Here is a 17,937-nt window from a genome sequence, read left to right on the forward strand (position 1 = left end):
CAAGAGCCCAGAGGGGATCGATCCTGCTTAAAAGACGGCTGAGTTGCCTGAGGCGGGGGGCCCTGATGGAGGTCACTGGCGAGAGCCGCCAGGGATGTCTGCATCCACAGCCCAAGACTCCCGTTTCCTGTCCCTCTACCATCTCCATTGGACATGGAGTCTGAGGGCAGATGAGAGAGACCCCTCCATGTGCCTCTAGATCTCTGCTGCCCATTTCAGCACCGAAAGAAGTGCCCAGATCTTCAGATGAGCCCAGCCCCTTGGCTGCTAAGCTCTTGGATTCTGTCCGTCGAGGGGGCACGTGGCTGACAGTCAGGGGCTGCTGCTCACAGAGCGCCAAGCTGGGATTTTGGGATGTGTAGCCCTTGGCTCTGCTCTGTGATTTAGTTTGAAAAGCCCCTGGGGGGCATGAGCCCCCTCGCAATCACGGAGTGCCGGGGCCAGGCCCACTCATGTTACCTCTGAGCCATGTTGTTCTCAGGGTTATTTACATTGATTAATTTATTTGTGTTGGTTTATTAAAGAAACTTTAACTATATGAGCCCATCCTCCCCTCTGCGTTTATTTCCCCGCAGCATGGTCCCACGAGTTTGGGGTGGGTACAACTGGGGAGGGTGGAGCAGGAAGCACCCACCCATCGGCAAGGGAGACATTTGCTTTGGATAAGAGTGACAGAGCAAACAGCAAAGGCTGGAAGGAAATACAGGAAAATAAATAGCACCTGATGACATACATCCCTGGGTTGATTAAACCTCAGTCTGGCAAAGGGACAAGGAACAGAAGAGCCCCTTCTCCACCATCTCAGCGCCCTGCCTAACTCCTGCATCTTACCCCATTTGCATGACCTATTAGGTTGGTCCCCTCCTCCTCCCACCAAGATCACCTAATTGCCTTCCAGGCTGTCTTTGAGAAGTTCCAAGATGTCAGCTCAGACACTGAACCCTCTCCCCACAGGCAGGTGCCTCGGACTGAGGATTCAGGATTGACCTGGCCTTTGCAATTGACCCATGCTGTTGTCTCAGGGGACATGGCTCATTGGCTGCAGGTTGAAACTACAGAGCTAGTACCTTCACGCTGCTCTCCAGCAACCCTGGATTGCTCAGGTTGGGCCCTCTTCCCCCGTGGCTGCATACACATGGGTAAATAATCTAGATCAGTGCAGTCGTGGTCCCTATGCTCCTCTCCAGAGCTTTGGCCACTGCCTGTCCTAAAAGCAGAACTGTCCTTGACAGGTTTCAGAGTAGCAGCCGTGTTAGTCTGTATTCGCAAAAAGAAAAGGAGTACCCGTGGCACCTTAGAGACTAACAAATTTATTAGAGCATAAGCTTTCGTGAGCTACAGCTCACTTCATCGGATGCATTACGATGCATCCGATGAAGTGAGCTGTAGCTCACGAAAGCTTATGCTCTAATAAATTTGTTAGTCTCTAAGGTGCCACGGGTACTCCTTTTTTTTTTTGCGAACTGTCCTTAATGTGAATCATTCCGGTTCTCCCCTGACTTCACTGCCCTGGCACCCTTCGGAGCTGCTATCACTATTGCCATGCTGGAATCTACCTAGCAGAGCATCTGTAAAAGTGGTGTGCGCAACGCGTATTGATTGATTGCAAGGTGATGTCAGACTAGAAGTAGCAGCAACTGACTTTAGCTGTGACAGAAGATCCAGAAGGCAGTTTCACTTGGCGATTCCCCGTTTACAATTGCATTTTGAGGGCAATCAGTTCACTAGCTTTTGACCCATTTTTCTGATTCAATTTTTCCCCGCTGATTGGGCTCAATTGTTTTCAGGTTTGTGAAACTGGCCCTTTAAAGCACCAAGTGTATGTGTGTGCGTGTTGTTCTGTTTGCACAGAAAGGTAATTAGATAATTACAACATTAGGTTTCTGGCCCCTTCCTCTGAAGCAGCTGGTCCTGGCCAGCCGCAGTAAGAGGATACTGGGCCAATAGGTGATCTGGGATGAAAATTGTTACTTTCCTATTTAGGTGTTACAATACCCAGGTTCTGCGAGGTGACAGGTTTCTGATCTGGGTTTTGTGGGCACGTTTAACAGCTTTTTACATGACTGCACCCCATAGTTTTGGGGGTAACCACATTTTCATGTTTAAATTTGTAACTTTCAGAGACATTACAGTTCTAAGTTAGCCACGAATGCTGCTGTTGAGCACACCTATCACCACATCGCTCTGGTTCAAGTACTCAGGGGTTAAATTAGTGACATCAGTGAGAATATTTCAACTTTGATACCAGTGAAATGGAATTACCAATTCATTCTCTGCCAGTTTATGGAGCTATAAATTTGCACTGTTCATTTTATTGATGGAAAACAATTGGTGACCGTGGGGCCCAATTATAGCTTCAGTCTCTCTCTACCAAGGAAGCTCACTTTTGGAGCATGCTGGTGGATGGTTTCTCCTCCACCTCCCCCAGTCATAAGTCTCTCTCATCAGACAGTACCACAATACTCTGAGTGCCTTTTAAAGCTGCTGAGCTTTTTACCACTCCTAGCAAGTCAAAGAGAAAAGCTCTGCAGCCTGAAAAGGAAGCCTTTGAACTTTTACACTCCTCAGCCTGTAGCTCTAATAACCTCATCACTCCAATAAAACCCAGGAGACAAGAACTGGACTGGTGAGATGCTGCTGCAGACGCTAAAAAGATGGTGCAGATAGAAACTAGCTGACAGGTGACAGATGCAGGAGACACTCCCTCTGGATGCATTCACTAATATTCTAACATCATTGCTCTGAGTTTAAGCGTTAGAATGGATGTGATCTAGAATGTGCAAGAACCATATTTCAAGAAAAAGCAGGGTGGGTGCTGTGAATGCGGTTCGCTACAATGGTATCTGCCAGTGCTGCTCCCGCCCTACAGCAAGAACAACCTGCCCCAGTTCTTGAGAATTTCATTTGCTTAAGAAACAATGTCTTTGTGAAAGAGAAAGCTTGCTGTGTGTGAAAGTCAGCAGTGTCCTGGCCAGGACTGTGCAGTGAACAATTCCCAGTGGGCAAATCCATAATCATTTAGGCAGAGGCATGTTTTAACTGATCACCATTAAGTATAGCACTCAAGGTACAAATAACCACTTAGTGCCCGATTACTGTATCTAATCTGTACTGTACAATCTATGGGGTAAATAATCCCTTACTAGATGTGTTAGTTTAGTACTGCGGCAAAATAACATATGAAATAATATAGGCAACAGTGAGTGCATGGAGAAGGCTTGTATTCCTCAGATCAGGTCTCTTGTTTCTACACTATAGAATGAAATAAGGAACGCTGTCAATCTTCTTATCTCTCTAAGTACAGCCCTCCACACCTAGCTAACCACGTGACTTAGGAATTTCTTGTTCTGTACTTTATTTAAACCAGCAGTCAGTGAAAACAGTTGAACAATGGAGACAACCACAAATGCATCAGTTCAGAATTCCCTCCCCCCTTTGTGTCACTGTGGTTGATTCCAGTTTGTCTCTTCCAGATCAGTCAGCAGTTTTTAAAGCCTCCATTTCCAACAGCACATAAATTGCTCTAGGAGTCTACCCTGTTGCTGGACACAGCATTTACTACTTTTGGCTTCCCCTCTCAACTTGGAAGGCAAAGCTCCGGTGCAAGGGGAGGCCCCGTACTCAGCATGAGAAACAAACTGGAGTTACACCTATGGCTTATTTTATTGTATTTTTATTTGCATGAGGAGTTGAAACAAACTTTAGGGATTTACTAAACAGGAACTGTTCAAGTCAAACAAACTATAGTTAGCAGGTGATTGGGGGAGGCCCAGCAATCCTGGAGAAGGCAGAGATGGAGGGGGGAAGAGGCTGAGTGTCTTTTTACAACATGTGCACACTCCATACCTGTGCATGAATATGCCTCTCCTCCCTACAGGCTCACCAACCACTGAGCTATTTGCTAAACCTCTTCAGAACATTGTAAATGTAAAGCTGAAGGTAAATTAAACCACAACGTTCCTTAGCCAGCACTGGAGGGATTTGCTTTTTTGTTTTAGAAAAAGATTAATAAAAATATTGAAAAAATTCTTCTCCTTTTATATATTTTAACCTAGTAGAATTCAGAAGTTTTTTTAGAAAACTATGTTAACCTGGAAAGAACGTTCAAGTTCACAACCAGCTGCAAAGAGGATACACACAATGCCTACAAGCAGCTTGGGATTCCAGCACACAAGAACCAGGTCTACCAGCATACACACTAAAATGGGTGAAGAGCAGGGTGCATTTTTGCCATGCTAACTTTAACTTTCAGCATAAAAGAAAAAAATAAGGTGGTTTTAAAAAGGCTCTAAACTCAACTGATACATACAAAAATTAGTTTTTAAAAATAATCATAGCAGTTTGGTCCCAACTCCAAGTTAACATTTAGATGTTTATTCACGTGCTTCATTGTTTTCTTATAAGAACCAAAAATAGTTTCCAAAATTAGCCATCTTTAATTGGTGTTACTACATACGTAAAGGCCTAAAATAAGCAGAATATGAATTTAAAAAACAAAATACACAAGAGGGGAGAAGAAAAATAAACAGGTGAGTTAATCCCCACCTTTATCATCTCAAATTATAAGAGAAACAAAAAAATGTCAAGATACTGGGTTAAGCTGGGCACAAACTGAAATCCACATCGTCTTCAAAGACTGTTGCCAAAAAATATCTGACCATCTAATAAGGTCACAAACAAGAGACAAAATTTAGGATCACACTTGATATTGGACCTTATTCAGTCCAGCGGGTAAAGTCTTTGGGAAGAAAGATATACTCCAAGAGTGGATCCGCATGTAAGTGATCAGTCCCAGTCCACATGTACGGAGGCTGAATTTAAAAATGCAGTTAACTTAAGATAATTTCAAAGCTCTTTGGCAGAGCTCTGTTCAGCACATCAGCATTACCCTGGCAGAGACTCCAACATAGCCTTGCCGGACCTTCTTCCTCCTTGCCAGGGTGCTCAGGGACATGCAGACTCCCTGGCTAGTCAGCAGCTGACTGTAGGTTGTCCTTTTCCTCTCGATTCTCCGTTCCACTTTCATCATCCTCGATTTCTCCCTCTTCTCCACTAAATTTGTCGTGGGCCCACTTGGGGCTAGTGCTCGATTTTCTGAACATGAAACGACCTCTCCCTCGGGGGAAGGCACCCCGGCCTCTGCCTCTGTTCACCCACTTCTCACCACCTTCACCCTCCCGGTCATCGTGCTGCACAGGAAAGAAATCAGCCAGGTCAGACAACACTCACAAATCACTTTCATCAATAAAAACTTAAAAAGGCACAATATCATCCCCTAAAATAACACCGACTTAAGCTGTGCAATACTGCAGCACAAATCAGATCCTCTTATTGTTTAGGCAATGTGTGTCAAATCAGATGACTAGTGAATTCAATACATAAAAGGAGTACAAGTACATGTTTGTGTTTGAGAATAGCAGCCCACTGGTTGAGGCTGGAAGGGCATTGCTCACTAAGCATGCTTTACTTTCCCCTCTATTTTTGTGCATGTGTGTTTCTTTTTCTGGCACAAAGCTTTTAGCAGTTTTCAGGACCAGGAAGGACACTGGTGGCACCAACACACTCCGGACTCAGTGGGCCTGCAGCTGATTCTGTACTTACAACTAGGAAGTTATTTTATGGAGGATTTTACATGCAGTTATATTTGTCCCACCTAACTAACTCTTCTGAAAAAGCTTCGCACACATTTTCAGATGCTCTTTTGACCATGTATGTTATATTTACAATACATTTTTTAAAACTTTTGGGAACATTTTGCATAAGAGAAAGATGTTATTGGGACAGCTAATTTTGATTAGGTTTATAGACTGATTACATGACCCAGAATATTGTATCTAGGAGAGTGAAGTAGAGACCGACACAATATATAAAAAAGATTATGTCTTCAACAGCAATCAGAAGACAGGGCGGAAGAAGGGACAGCAAGAGTGATTTAGGGCTAAGCCACATATGACCTTTATAATAACTGTAAAGAAAGATTAGAGGGATCTCAAATATCCAACAGGATGGGGGGGAGGGGGAAGGGTTGGTGAAAATAAGCCATTTAAAGCTGACACTAACTCAAAAATGAAGCTGAGAGAAATCCATGCAGGATTTTGCCAGACTAGCCGATAGAAAATGAAAGAATGCTACAGCCAGCAATAAAAGTAAATCGCATTAGCCAATCCCAAAAGAAGCAGGCACTATACAGAGGGTTGAGATGCATAGCTCAATGGTTTGAGCATTGGTCTGCTGAACCCAGGGTTGTGAGTTCAATCCTTGAGGGGGCCAGTTAGGGACAAAAATAAGGGACGGTACTTGGTCCTGTTGTGAAGGCAGGGGACTGGACTTGATGACCTTTCAAGGTCCCTTCCAGTTCCATGAGATAGGTATATATCCATATTAAAGTTTCCGTACTGCTCATGAAGGACATGTCCTTGTACTGGGCCCTCCAGATTTTGGTTAATGGCTAACAGTTCTACAAGGCTCAGAGCCAACTGCTCCCTAGATGCAAGTAAAGATTTCTAGAGGCCTCTTGTGGGGGACAGTGATTTGAGAATCCCAGAACTGGTATTTTAGATGGTTTGATGGTTCTCTCTCCCCTGAAGACTACATGTGACCTGTAAAAGCAGACAGAATGCACAGCAAGGCATGTTCATACATACCATGGTTCTTCAGAAACATACCAGATAATACTTTTTGCTCTTGGGTGTGTATTCTGGGTCCCACTCCTCATCCCTGTTTCGCTTCTGAAAGTCATTGCTGCTGCTACTGCTGTTGTTGTTGTTATTGTTTCCCGAAAAGGTGGCTCTGCTCCACCCTCTGCCTCTTGCTCTGAACTGGAGTAGCCGCAAACAGAGGAGGAAAAGAAGAGGGGTGGAGAGAAAAGTGCTTAGAGAAATGGCATTAGGTCTTTCCTTTCATGGAGCTATAACTGTTCCCAAGAATACCTTTAGCCTAGCCACAAGAAGACTGTCAAACACCTATACTCTCATTACCTATTAAAATTTTTGACCTTCTCTGATCATATAGCTACCCCTGGAAGTACACAGCTATTTCTCAGTTTATATGCATGTGCAGGGAGTGCAAGGGAAGGCATTTCACACATACAATGTGCAAACACAGCAGGGCTATTTAATTAAAACATGAGCTATTTCTAAAGGAACCAGTGCAATTGCAGCCAGAAGAGTCATTAAAATGGCTTCATCGTAAGTTCTCTGACACAAGCTCGTCTTTACTCCTGTCAGTGCCGCTGAGCAAATACTGTCACACTAGAGCCTACTGGATTGGCTACAGTCTCAGGCATCATCAACAAGACTGCCAATTTCAAGCTCCAGAATTTATGCTGGGCTGGTGATTGAGAGCCACCATAGAGTGCAGAATCACCACCAGACCAGTGTACTTCCAGTCACCTTTAAGATCACATTTTACCTGGTAAAAGCAGCAATTTGCACAAAGTCTTATGCAAAGGTTTTATACTGTTGTTTTTTAGGGGGTAACTTACGAAGGTCCCTCTAGCTCTTCCTCTCTCATTTGGGCCAGCAAACTCTTTTGTCCCAAGCCGGGATTTGTCAAACCCTGTGGTACTCTCCTCCCTCTCCTCACTCTCCTCTGGGTAGTCCTCCCCTTTGTACGAACGAGAAGATTGTGAAGATGAAGTAGAAGACCTGGATCGCTCACGCACTCTCCTGTGTTTCCTGTACCAGGGATTGAGAGGGGGGAGAGAAAATCACCAGTGTAGTCACTAACTTGGTACGGTCCTGTCTCTGCTGTGAAGTCACGCTATCATGCCTATGCCATCCCTTATTATGTCCATGCACAGCCAAAGTCACAGTTAGTTAATGGCTCAGAATCAGCTACAGTGTGCAGCTCTGAGAGGTCACAGGGCAGCTCCTTTCCCAGGATTCGTTCTTAATACCATACACAAATTTTAAGGAGGCATCTGACACTTTTCAGCTTACACTATTTGTAATAAGGTAGCAAACTGAAGCCCAGCTGAGAACAGAGCCACATTGTGCTAGATGCTGTACAAACACAGACAGTACCTGCCCTAGAGCTTACAGACTAAACAGATGAGACAGAGGAAGAGGAGATGGGAAATGACTTCCTTAAGCTCACACAGCAGGTTGGGAACAGGACAACCCAGGTCTTCTGACCCCCTGAGTCCAGGGTCCTGTCCACCAGGCTGTGCTCTCTGATCATAGAGTCTTTAAACCTATTGTAACGCTATGCAGCTGGAACTAATTTATTCCTCCTACAGGCCTCCTTTCTCCAGTAGGTATCTCGACCTGCATCATTATAGGAGAAAAAAATCCACTCAGTTGAAGAGGCTCTTTTTGTTAAGCGTTTCCAGTTATGACACACATTTGTAAAAGAAATCCAGCTGCATTCTGTTATAGGAGAAATTTCAATTTAAGATAACATCACTTCATGACATGACCAGATTTGCAAACTGTACCTTTATAAGAGGAAATAAAATGGTCAGCAATTGCATGGCTAGAAGAATGTTATAGAACAATTCCATGAGGCTGAGCTGTTGCTCTAGGGCCCCGATCCAGCAAAGCACTTAAGCGTGTGTTTAACTTGAAGCACATGAATGATCACAAACTTTAATGGGAAAACTCATAATTCATGGCAAACACAAGTTTTGATGGATCAGGGCCCAGCCTGCCAGTTCTGTCTGAATTTATGAATATGCACTAAAAGACTATTTCTTTGCCAACTTTGACAGACATGGTGTCATTCAAAAGCCAGCAGCTTATAGATAAGCAGTAAAGATATTTTATTTAAAAATTAAGTCACCTATTGGTCCAGTGAACTCAAAAACACATCACAAAGTTTCTTCTCGGTTACAAATTAGTCACAGTGCCAAAATAATCTCTGTGCATCAGTTAAAAGGAAAATGGAACCAATGGGAAAGTATTAAAATGAACCTAAGAGCAAATCAGTGGAGTCACTGACAGCATTTCTCCATTCTGTGTGAAGTGAAGGCAATAACAAAACAAAAAGGTAATTTGTTCATCCTGGCACAAGCAGCCACTTAATTTGTTTCCCCTGATTATTCAACACATACGATAGCTGCACTTCCCCTTTGTAGTTCTGCATCTAATCACAGAAGGCAAGCACAACTCAGCTCTATTAGGTACAGCAGCAGGCATACTACTAGGGTTATCAAGCAATTAATTGTGATTAATCGTGCTGTTAAACAATAGAATACCAATTATTTTAAATATTTTTGGATGTTTACTACATTTTAAAATATATTAATTTCAAATACAACACAGAATATAAAGTTTTAATTTTTGATTTAAAATTTGTACTGTAAAAAAAGTACTGTAGTGCAATCTCTATCATGAAAGTCGAATTTACAAATATAGAATTATGTACCAAAAAATCCTGCATTCAAAAATAAAACGATGTAAAACTTAAGAGTCTACAAGTCTAATCACAGGTTTCAGAGTAGCAGCCGTGTTAGTCTGTATTCGCAAAAAGAAAAGGAGTACTTGTGGCACCTTAGAGACTAACAAATTTGAGCATAAGCTTTTGTGAGCTATCCGATGAAGTGAGCTGTAGCTCACGAAAGCTTATGCTCAAATAAATTTGTTAGTCTCTAAGGTGCCACAAGTACTCCTTTTCTTTTTGCAAGTCTAATCAGTCCTACTTCTTGTTCAGCCAATCACTAAGACAAACAAGTTTGTTTACATTTGCAGGAGATAATGCTGCCTGCTTCTTGTTTACAATGTCACCTGAAAGTGAAAACATTCATGTCACTGTTGTAACTGGCATTGCAAGATATTTACAGATGTTTTTGAGTGCAGTTATGTAACAAAAAACTACATTTGTAAATCCTACTTTCATGATAGATTGCACTACAGTACTTGTATGAGGTGAACTGAAAAATACTATTTATTTTGTTTATCATTTTTACAATGCAAATATTTTGTAATAAAAAATAATATAAAGTGAGCACTGTACACTTTGTATTCTGTGATGTAATTGAAATAGATATATTTGAAAACATAGAAAACATCCACAAATATTTAAAAAGAACAGGAGTACTTGCGACACCTTAGAGACTAACAAATTTATTAGAGCATAAGCTTTTGTGAGCTATAGCTCACTTCATTGGATGCATACAGTGGAAAATATAGTCTGCAGTCAATCAGGAAGTAAGCGGGGGAAATGGAACAGGGAAGACGGGTGGGGAAATTGGAATCATGTTTTGCTAAGAGGGCGGAAAATGGGAAGGACACGGGTAAGGCTCTATGGTGTCAGAACTGGGAAGGGGGACACTAAGGAAGGAAACTGGAATCATGCTTGCTGGAAGTTCACCCCAACAAACACTGAATTGTTTGCACCTTTGGACTTTGGGTATTGTTGCTCTCTGTTCATGCGAGAAGGACCAGGGAAGTGAGTGGGTGAAGGAATAAGCCTCCTAAAATCTTCCACTGTATTTTCCACTGAATGCATCCAATGAAGTGAGCTGTAGCTCACAAAAGCTTATGCTTTAATAAATTTGTTAGTCTCTAAGGTGCCACAAGTACTCCTTTTCTTTTTGCGAATACGGACTACCACGGCTGCTACTCTGAAACAAATATTTAATAAATTTCAATTGGTATTCTATTGTTTAATAGTGCGATTAATCGCAATTGATTTTTTTGACTGCGATTAATTTTTTTGAGTTAATCATGTGAGTTAACTGCAATTAATCAACAACCCTACACACAATTCCATAATGCAAGGTCTTGTTTCCAATCACAATAAAAGTGGCAGGGATCATGCAATAAAGAAGTGAAGATTAGCCTTCTACATACTTCTTTTTTGATCCTTTGTGACTTCTCTCTGGTTTCTCAGTTGATCTTTCCCTTGAATGGCTTGAATCTCTTGAGTCCATGGATTCTCTCGACTTCTCTCGTTTAAGATCTCTTTCTTTATGTTTTTTACGACGTTCGATATCAAGGCGCAGGTCAACTGGGTCGTCTTTATATTTCCCTTCAGTCTGCAAAAGCAGGGAATGGGTGAGAGTTTAAAAGAAAGATTTAGCAGCTTATCAAAGACTTCAGCACCATTACTTTGCTACTGTCTGCAGAGATTTCTGGAGGGCATGAGTTTATAAACCAACCATTTAAAAATGCAAAATGATTCACTACAAGAATATAAAATCTTCATTTGAAGTCTTCAGTTTTCCTACATATTGTATTATATATACACACACACACACACTTTTCCCCTTTAAAATATTATAAACATAGCTTGATAGTACAGGGGTGGGAGGGAATGGGGGAGGAGAGAAGGGAAGAGAGCATATCAGGAGACCAAAGACTAACTTGGATTATGTATCACAGCCAGTGAAAATTGAGAACGTTAGTGGTTAACGGTCCTCTAATGGGAAGTCAAGTCCAACTGATTTCGTATAACTCAACTGGGACGCATATGCAACCCTAGTTCTTTATGTTTCTTGTGTCTCCCAGGGGATTGCCACTGAGTAACAGAATTCTTCTCACTCCTCAGAGGGACCAGACCCATCTCCCTAAATGTCAGAAGAAATTTTGAAGTGCTAGACCTGACGGCAGCACTGAAAGAGAGAGGGGCAATAGCTATTTGCCACTTGGAAGATGTGATGCTAACATCATGGTTACTGAGTCAAGTGGTGGAGTTACACAGAGGCCAGAGAAAAGCAGCTGTTGAATTTATTCTGGGAACTATGAATATTCTCAGAATCTTGTTTTAATCGCTTTCAAATCGAAAGCGAACATCCTTACTAGTAATGATCTTCACAATGAATGACACACCAGTTGCACTTTATTTCACAGAACCAAGGGACATTCTACACAAGATTTTCCCCTCCATGTGTCTGTTTAGCAGGTCTATTAATGTAAGTTACATTATGAAAAGAAGAGAAAATAGCCAATAACCAGAAAAGGCACAGTCAAGAATAGTATAGTCAATTGTATGCAGAAAAATCTTCAACACTAGGCATAACCTTTTACATTTAGTTAACCAGAGGAAATTTTCTGGGTGTGTAACACTTGTCTTAATATTTTCCAATTAAGAAATTCTCCTTTGAAAAAGGAAAATAGTTATTGGGTTAACTGAGTAGGCTCTAGAGTATTTGCACACAGTGCTATGCTTGGGAACTACACGACTGGATTTGCAACATGCACCAAATGATTAGATTTGTCTTGAATTAAATAAAGAGAGAGATTAGTAATTCTCTAGCTATTAAATTTTTACTTACATGAATTTCTAAACACTTTTTTGTTTAAATAAAGATTAATTTCAATTAGCAGCAGGAGTGGGAGCTGGTGCTTTGTTTGTATTGTTTGCTCTTCTGCTTTCCCCAGGCAAAGGGCTTTAACTGTTACTCAGAGCAAAAATGCTCCCAACACGATGGCTGATAGGTAAGTGACAAAATCAGCAGCAGCAACCTTATGTAGCGCAGCAGACACCTATTTGCATTTGTGAGGGCACATCTGTTTCATGAAGGGCTGAAGAGCTGTTTGAAAACCATGTTTTTTATACACACTGCCAAGCTGGCGCTCAGAGATCAGGCCCATCAAATTCATCTCACCATCGTCCATGTCAAGCCACAAGTGTGTTTGGAAAAAATCAAAAACAAATATATGAAACAAGTAAGGTTTCAGCAGGACTGTTTAAATCTCTTCACTGTAAATATGTATGAAGTTGAACAAACAAAGGTTAAAAACCCCAAAAATGTAACATTTTAGGTTAAACCATTTTTATAATTGCTTATAGACTGTATAATGGCTTAACACTGTTCTACTCATAATAGCTAATATACTGGATTCCCAAGGGTCTGTTCTATGTGCTGAGTGTTAAACAACAGCAATCAACAGAAATGATACAGTAAAGTGTTAGAATAAGATTTATTATCTGCTTAGTAATAGTGTATTTGGTTTAGATATGGATTTATTTTTACTTTCCTTTTTGACATGCATGTCTTTTGAAAACATGGTTGGAAATATCGCATGTATACAATTGATTTAATAATACTTACAAGCAGAAAAATATCACAAAAAGTCTCTTCTCTCATCATGGGCACTTGTTCCAAATATCCTCTCTTTTTTTCTCAAGCTCACCTCAATTGACTTTGGGGTCATTTACCATATTCTAACCACTTCACAAAGGTTGTTGATACATTTTTAATAAAAATTAACCCTTTGTAGTTCATTTTTAGAATTATGCCCATCCTTAAAAGAAAAACACAAACTTAAGTAGAGAGTAATTTAAACAAAAACATCACTGTTAAGTTCATGCCCAATGCACTCATTTTGTTCAATTATTGATCAGATCAACAGTTCACCTTGTTGCCAGGCTCTCTGGAGCTCTTCATTTCCTCTTGAGTGAATCCATGTTTTCTGAAAGTACTGGGAGAAATATCTATCCTCCTAAAAATAAAGCAGAGAATGAAGCTATTACGGCCTTCCCATAAACAGTATTCCAAGATCTCCTAATCCTAATTCTATTTTAAAACAGGTAGTTTCTCCATTATAAATATACATACTGTACTGCTTTTTAAAGTAAAGTTGAGCAGGCCATTATTCCCTGAAAGTGAGATGCTGTGCATACAGAGTAACACACAATCCTGATATTCAGACCATAACAGGTGCATTATGTTAATGAACTGACCATTAGTGTGTTAAAAGTCCTCGTAATATGGTTTTCTTACCCATGACTGACTGGGCAGCTGATGAGCATGCGTTACTGTGCTGGCCCCCACAAATCACAGGTCTCTTGTACAATATTTCATTGCCTACTTCAATGGCAAAGCCCAATAGCTCCAAAGAAACAGTTATCTAGCAGATTGCAAATATGGTAAAGAGGTTATATTTATTTGCAAGAAAGAGACCGGCAAATTTAAACTGGGTTTGGGCTGAAAACCTAGAGTGATACTTCTCTGTGTCTAAATAGCAGCATGGATGATCACACAGTGCAAACAACAATCCTTAGGCAGAAATACAAGTAGGGGCTATTTTAAAAAGATAAATTCATATAATTTGGGAATAGCCATGTCATAGAGGCACTGCTGTCACTTACTTTTGTGGGTTTAAAATTGTGTGCGTGACAAGACCAAACAAGAACAAGGGGCCATTCAATAAAATGGAAAGACGAAATGTAAAGGTGAAAGGAGTAAAAATTTGTGTGTGATAATTTTTTTTTGGAAAGGACTAATCAATCTGTGGAATTCACTTCCTCAAACTAGGAGCCTGGAGCTAGCACGATTCAAAGACAATTAGGCATTTCTGTGACATGAACATGCAATTACATTACACATCATCAAAACAATTTGATAAGGGATATAAGCCTTCATGCTTCAGAGCCTTCAGCCATCCAACAAGGACTAAGAACAACCTTTTCTGAGTCAGATTATTCCACAGTCCTTACAGGGTTTTTTAAACCGTCCTCTGAATCAGCTAGTACTATCAGGGAATGGAAATCAAACTAGACCAGGTTTCTCAAACTTCATTGCACTGCAACCCCCTTTTGACAACAAAAATTACAACAAGACCGGACCAATGCCTGAGCCCCCACCCTGGGGGTAACGAAGCTTGAGGGCTTCAGCCCTGGGCGGTGGGGCTTGGACTTTGGCTTCATCTCCAGGACCCAGCAAGTTTAATGACAGCCCTGGCGATGCCATTAAAATGGGATCATGACCCACTTTGGGGTCCTGACCCATGGTTTGAGAACCACTGAACTAGACAAATCACTGACCTGGCCCAAGACCCAGTATGGCAATTACTATGTTCTTAACTACATGACTGATAAGTTTTGTTTACTGTTGGCTCCTCTCTTGTATTTTTGATTTATGCCCCATAGTTAACTATTAATCTTTTAAAAATACCCCTGGAGCTTTAGAAAAAACATTAAAACAATACCCCCCACCTGTGGATTTCAGGGCTCTTCTTGTTTTTAGCTTGATCTTGCTCCATTCCTCTCTTTAGGTATTTTGTAAAGCGTTCATTCAGTGTCATTCCTGAAGACCCAAAGTGATGCTCTGTTGGGGTTTTCAGTGAAGAAACATCACACAATTAATACAAGTCAGATTTTAGGAAAAGGCATGTGAGCTCTACCACCACGTCTGCAATGGCTTCAGAAAGTAAAAATGTGTAGTCAGGTGACAAACGGATGAGAGTCAATGGGTCTAGCAAAAGTGGAGGCCACCCACATGAAATCAGAGAAATGGCACATGCCTGTGTCAGTGGTGAATTCTGCCTCAATTGTGTTTAACAATGAACATATTTTTAAAACAAAAACTAAATTTATGCAAATCCATTAGACTACCCCAAATATCTGTAGATCCCATGCCAGTCTGCTGCAAGAGTATTATTTTGCAGTTTTGAGGGTAGGCAAGGTTGCCTTCCTCCCTCTCCTCCTACAGCTAAATGCAAGAACTTGGGGGAAAACATCCCACATGGTTGCTATTTTACGCTATCACTTGTCCTGTTGGTCAGCAATTCTCTTGAGTAATTAACTACCATAAATGGAACACCGTTCCAAGGAACGGATATAGTGGGGTGGAGAAGCAAGAGGTGAACTTTCAACCAAGAATGTGTTGACACTTGACTCACCTTTTACATGATGGACTATAGTCACTATGTGCTGAGCAAACAATTCAGAAGGACTTCGCTGAGACTGAGCTGACTGTATATGGTGGAAAATGGAGCGGAACTCCTGCTCTTTTTTGTTGCTGTGTACTAAGTCACGACATAGCTTCCGCTCCTGCGCCAATAAACCACTTGGACTAGAAAAGAACACATTTTAAAAATATAACCATCATAAAACCATGCTAAACAGAAGCAGCTTTCAAACTGCAAGCTGACAATCTTCAAAGCAATAAACTGGACTTATTCCAGCCACTGCATTTCATATACTACTAGAAAGTCATCTGTAATACAATTTTCAATGGTTCTGTGTTTGCCCCCTTATATGGCTTCTGAACTACAGGTTCCTCTTTTCTGCAAGGTTCATCACAAACTTCCCTATTTATAGCCAGATTTTGTTACAATATGCAAATGATGGGCTGTCTGCATCAGCCTTATATAGGAAGAAGTATATTTTACCTTGCCCCTCCCACCCCCAACATCTGGGGCTAGATTTTAATCTCAGAAGCAGTAGAGAGAACTGGATAGGACCAGGCCCAGAAGCTCATCTCAGCCATCATTTATTTGATGCCCCGGTGTGTTAAATATCCCAAAACCAGCGGAGGCAACCACAGAAGATGGAATAAGGATCTTCAAAGCCCTGAAAAGGTTGGGTAAGACCTTAATATTGCCCTAGAATAAATCTAAGGAAAGCTGAATCTGTTAATAATAAATGTGCCTCACCACAATGGGCAATCAGACCCACACTGAGGATGAGAGAGTAGCATTAACAAAAGGTGGCTCAAAAACAGGAGAGCTAACTGTCCAGTATTGCTCAACCAGCATCCCAGTTCTTGTATGCAAGTCAAACCCTTCCCAGCACATCATGGATACCCTCCACCCCTACATCCCTGGAGAAGAATAGCAGTCACCATCACCCTGCTGCAGCACAGAGAAGACTGATTTAAATGGAAGTGATTTAAAGCACCAAGCAGGAACTTTAAACTTTGATTTTAATCTTCTTTTACATTTGCACTTTAATATAACCTTTCAGAAACCTTTAGGAAAATAACTCACCAATGAGAATGGACCTTTAAAACATGTTGATCTACCATTAAATGTAGCCTTGACACTAAATTTGGTACCATTTGCTAACCAGGAAGATACACTGTATCTATACACATTTATTTAAGCAATTATATAGCATTACTTACTTTTGTTCAGATTTTTTACATTATTACATTATAAAATGGTGACTGATGCATTTCTTACACACTAGGTGCTAATTTTGTTACGTGTGATTTGTGTCAAGCTGCATTCAGATGAAAACGGAAATTCAATTAAAAATGCACAAAAACAGCATTTTAAAATTTTTTGATTAAATAAAGCTCCCTTAAATGTGCCAGATATATAAGAAAAAACTGACTAAGCAAAGGAAGTATAAACTGTAGTGAGTGAATGGACTGTTTATGGTCACAATGGGCCAGATTTTCAAAAGGTATCTAAGGATGCAGATAAGTGTCTAGTGGGATGAAAAAAGCACCGGAGTTAAGCACCTGACTCCCACTGAAGCTAATGGGAGTTAGGTACCGTGGGTGCTTAAATGCTTTTGTAAACCCAGTAGGCATCTACATATCTTTGAAACTCTGGCCCCATGTTCTTCACGTTCTTAGAACTAGTAGATCTTATTCTCTCCCACTAGGTTATTATTCATAGACAAGAAGAGGAAAAACAAGCTTTCCAACGTTTTTGGCTCTTAATGGGTTTTTCATCTTTGAATGAACTAGTCCAACAGAAGACAATCATCTTGCTACACCTGCTAGCTACACTGAAACCAAAAGTTATTAAAGTAAATGCTTTCTGGCCCAACAGAAACTGAAAGCACTCACTGAAAGCATTCTCCCCAGACTAAAAATAATGAAAATACAGATTCTTAATGCAGTACACAACACTGTTTCCCCCCGATTCTGTATAAAAAAAGCAGCATCCTAATTGAGTTGGGGATTTGTCCTGCGTTGAGCAAGGGGTTGGATTAGATGACCTCTTGAGGTCCCTTCCAACCCTGATATTCCATGAACTCATTAAAACTGAAGAGGCTCACTGATGCAGTATTTATTTATATTATTTTAACAGATTATGGTAAATCTAGGCCTTAACATAGGTTATCATAATTTCACATTTAATTTTAAACTGATTTTTTAAAAAGTGTATTTAATATAAAGTCTGATTTTATTTTTTTTAAAGTAAGGGTTTTTCATCTGCTTTGCTGCAGCAAAATATAATCCACCATCTCCACAGCACACATCCCATGTATAGAATTGCTTCAGTAAAAGCAAATCCTGTGGCTCAGAAAAGG

The 17,937-nt window shown here is 40.8% G+C and overlaps 1 protein-coding gene across 10 annotated transcripts in view; it reads right to left on the reverse strand.

The window, feature by feature from the left end:
- Nucleotides 1-3,657: 3,657 nt before the first annotated feature.
- The window catches only part of THRAP3 (thyroid hormone receptor associated protein 3), an 81,438-nt gene continuing 67,158 nt past the window's right edge, over nucleotides 3,658-17,937 (reverse strand). For all 10 annotated transcript variants that reach the window (XM_043505886.1, XM_038377316.2, XM_038377329.1 and 7 more), the window contains 7 exons: nucleotides 15,570-15,742; nucleotides 14,884-14,995; nucleotides 13,304-13,388; nucleotides 10,794-10,978; nucleotides 7,484-7,676; nucleotides 6,666-6,818; nucleotides 3,658-5,189 (listed from right to left, as the gene is read on the reverse strand). In XM_043505886.1, the coding sequence (XP_043361821.1) occupies nucleotides 4,968-5,189; nucleotides 6,666-6,818; nucleotides 7,484-7,676; nucleotides 10,794-10,978; nucleotides 13,304-13,388; nucleotides 14,884-14,995; nucleotides 15,570-15,742 (1,123 nt within the window). In that variant the 3' untranslated portion in view covers nucleotides 3,658-4,967. The remainder of the gene's footprint in view (nucleotides 5,190-6,665; nucleotides 6,819-7,483; nucleotides 7,677-10,793; nucleotides 10,979-13,303; nucleotides 13,389-14,883; nucleotides 14,996-15,569; nucleotides 15,743-17,937) is intronic.

The sequence above is a fragment of the Dermochelys coriacea genome, chromosome 19 (assembly GCF_009764565.3).
Source record: "Dermochelys coriacea isolate rDerCor1 chromosome 19, rDerCor1.pri.v4, whole genome shotgun sequence".
NCBI lineage: Eukaryota > Metazoa > Chordata > Testudines > Dermochelyidae > Dermochelys > Dermochelys coriacea.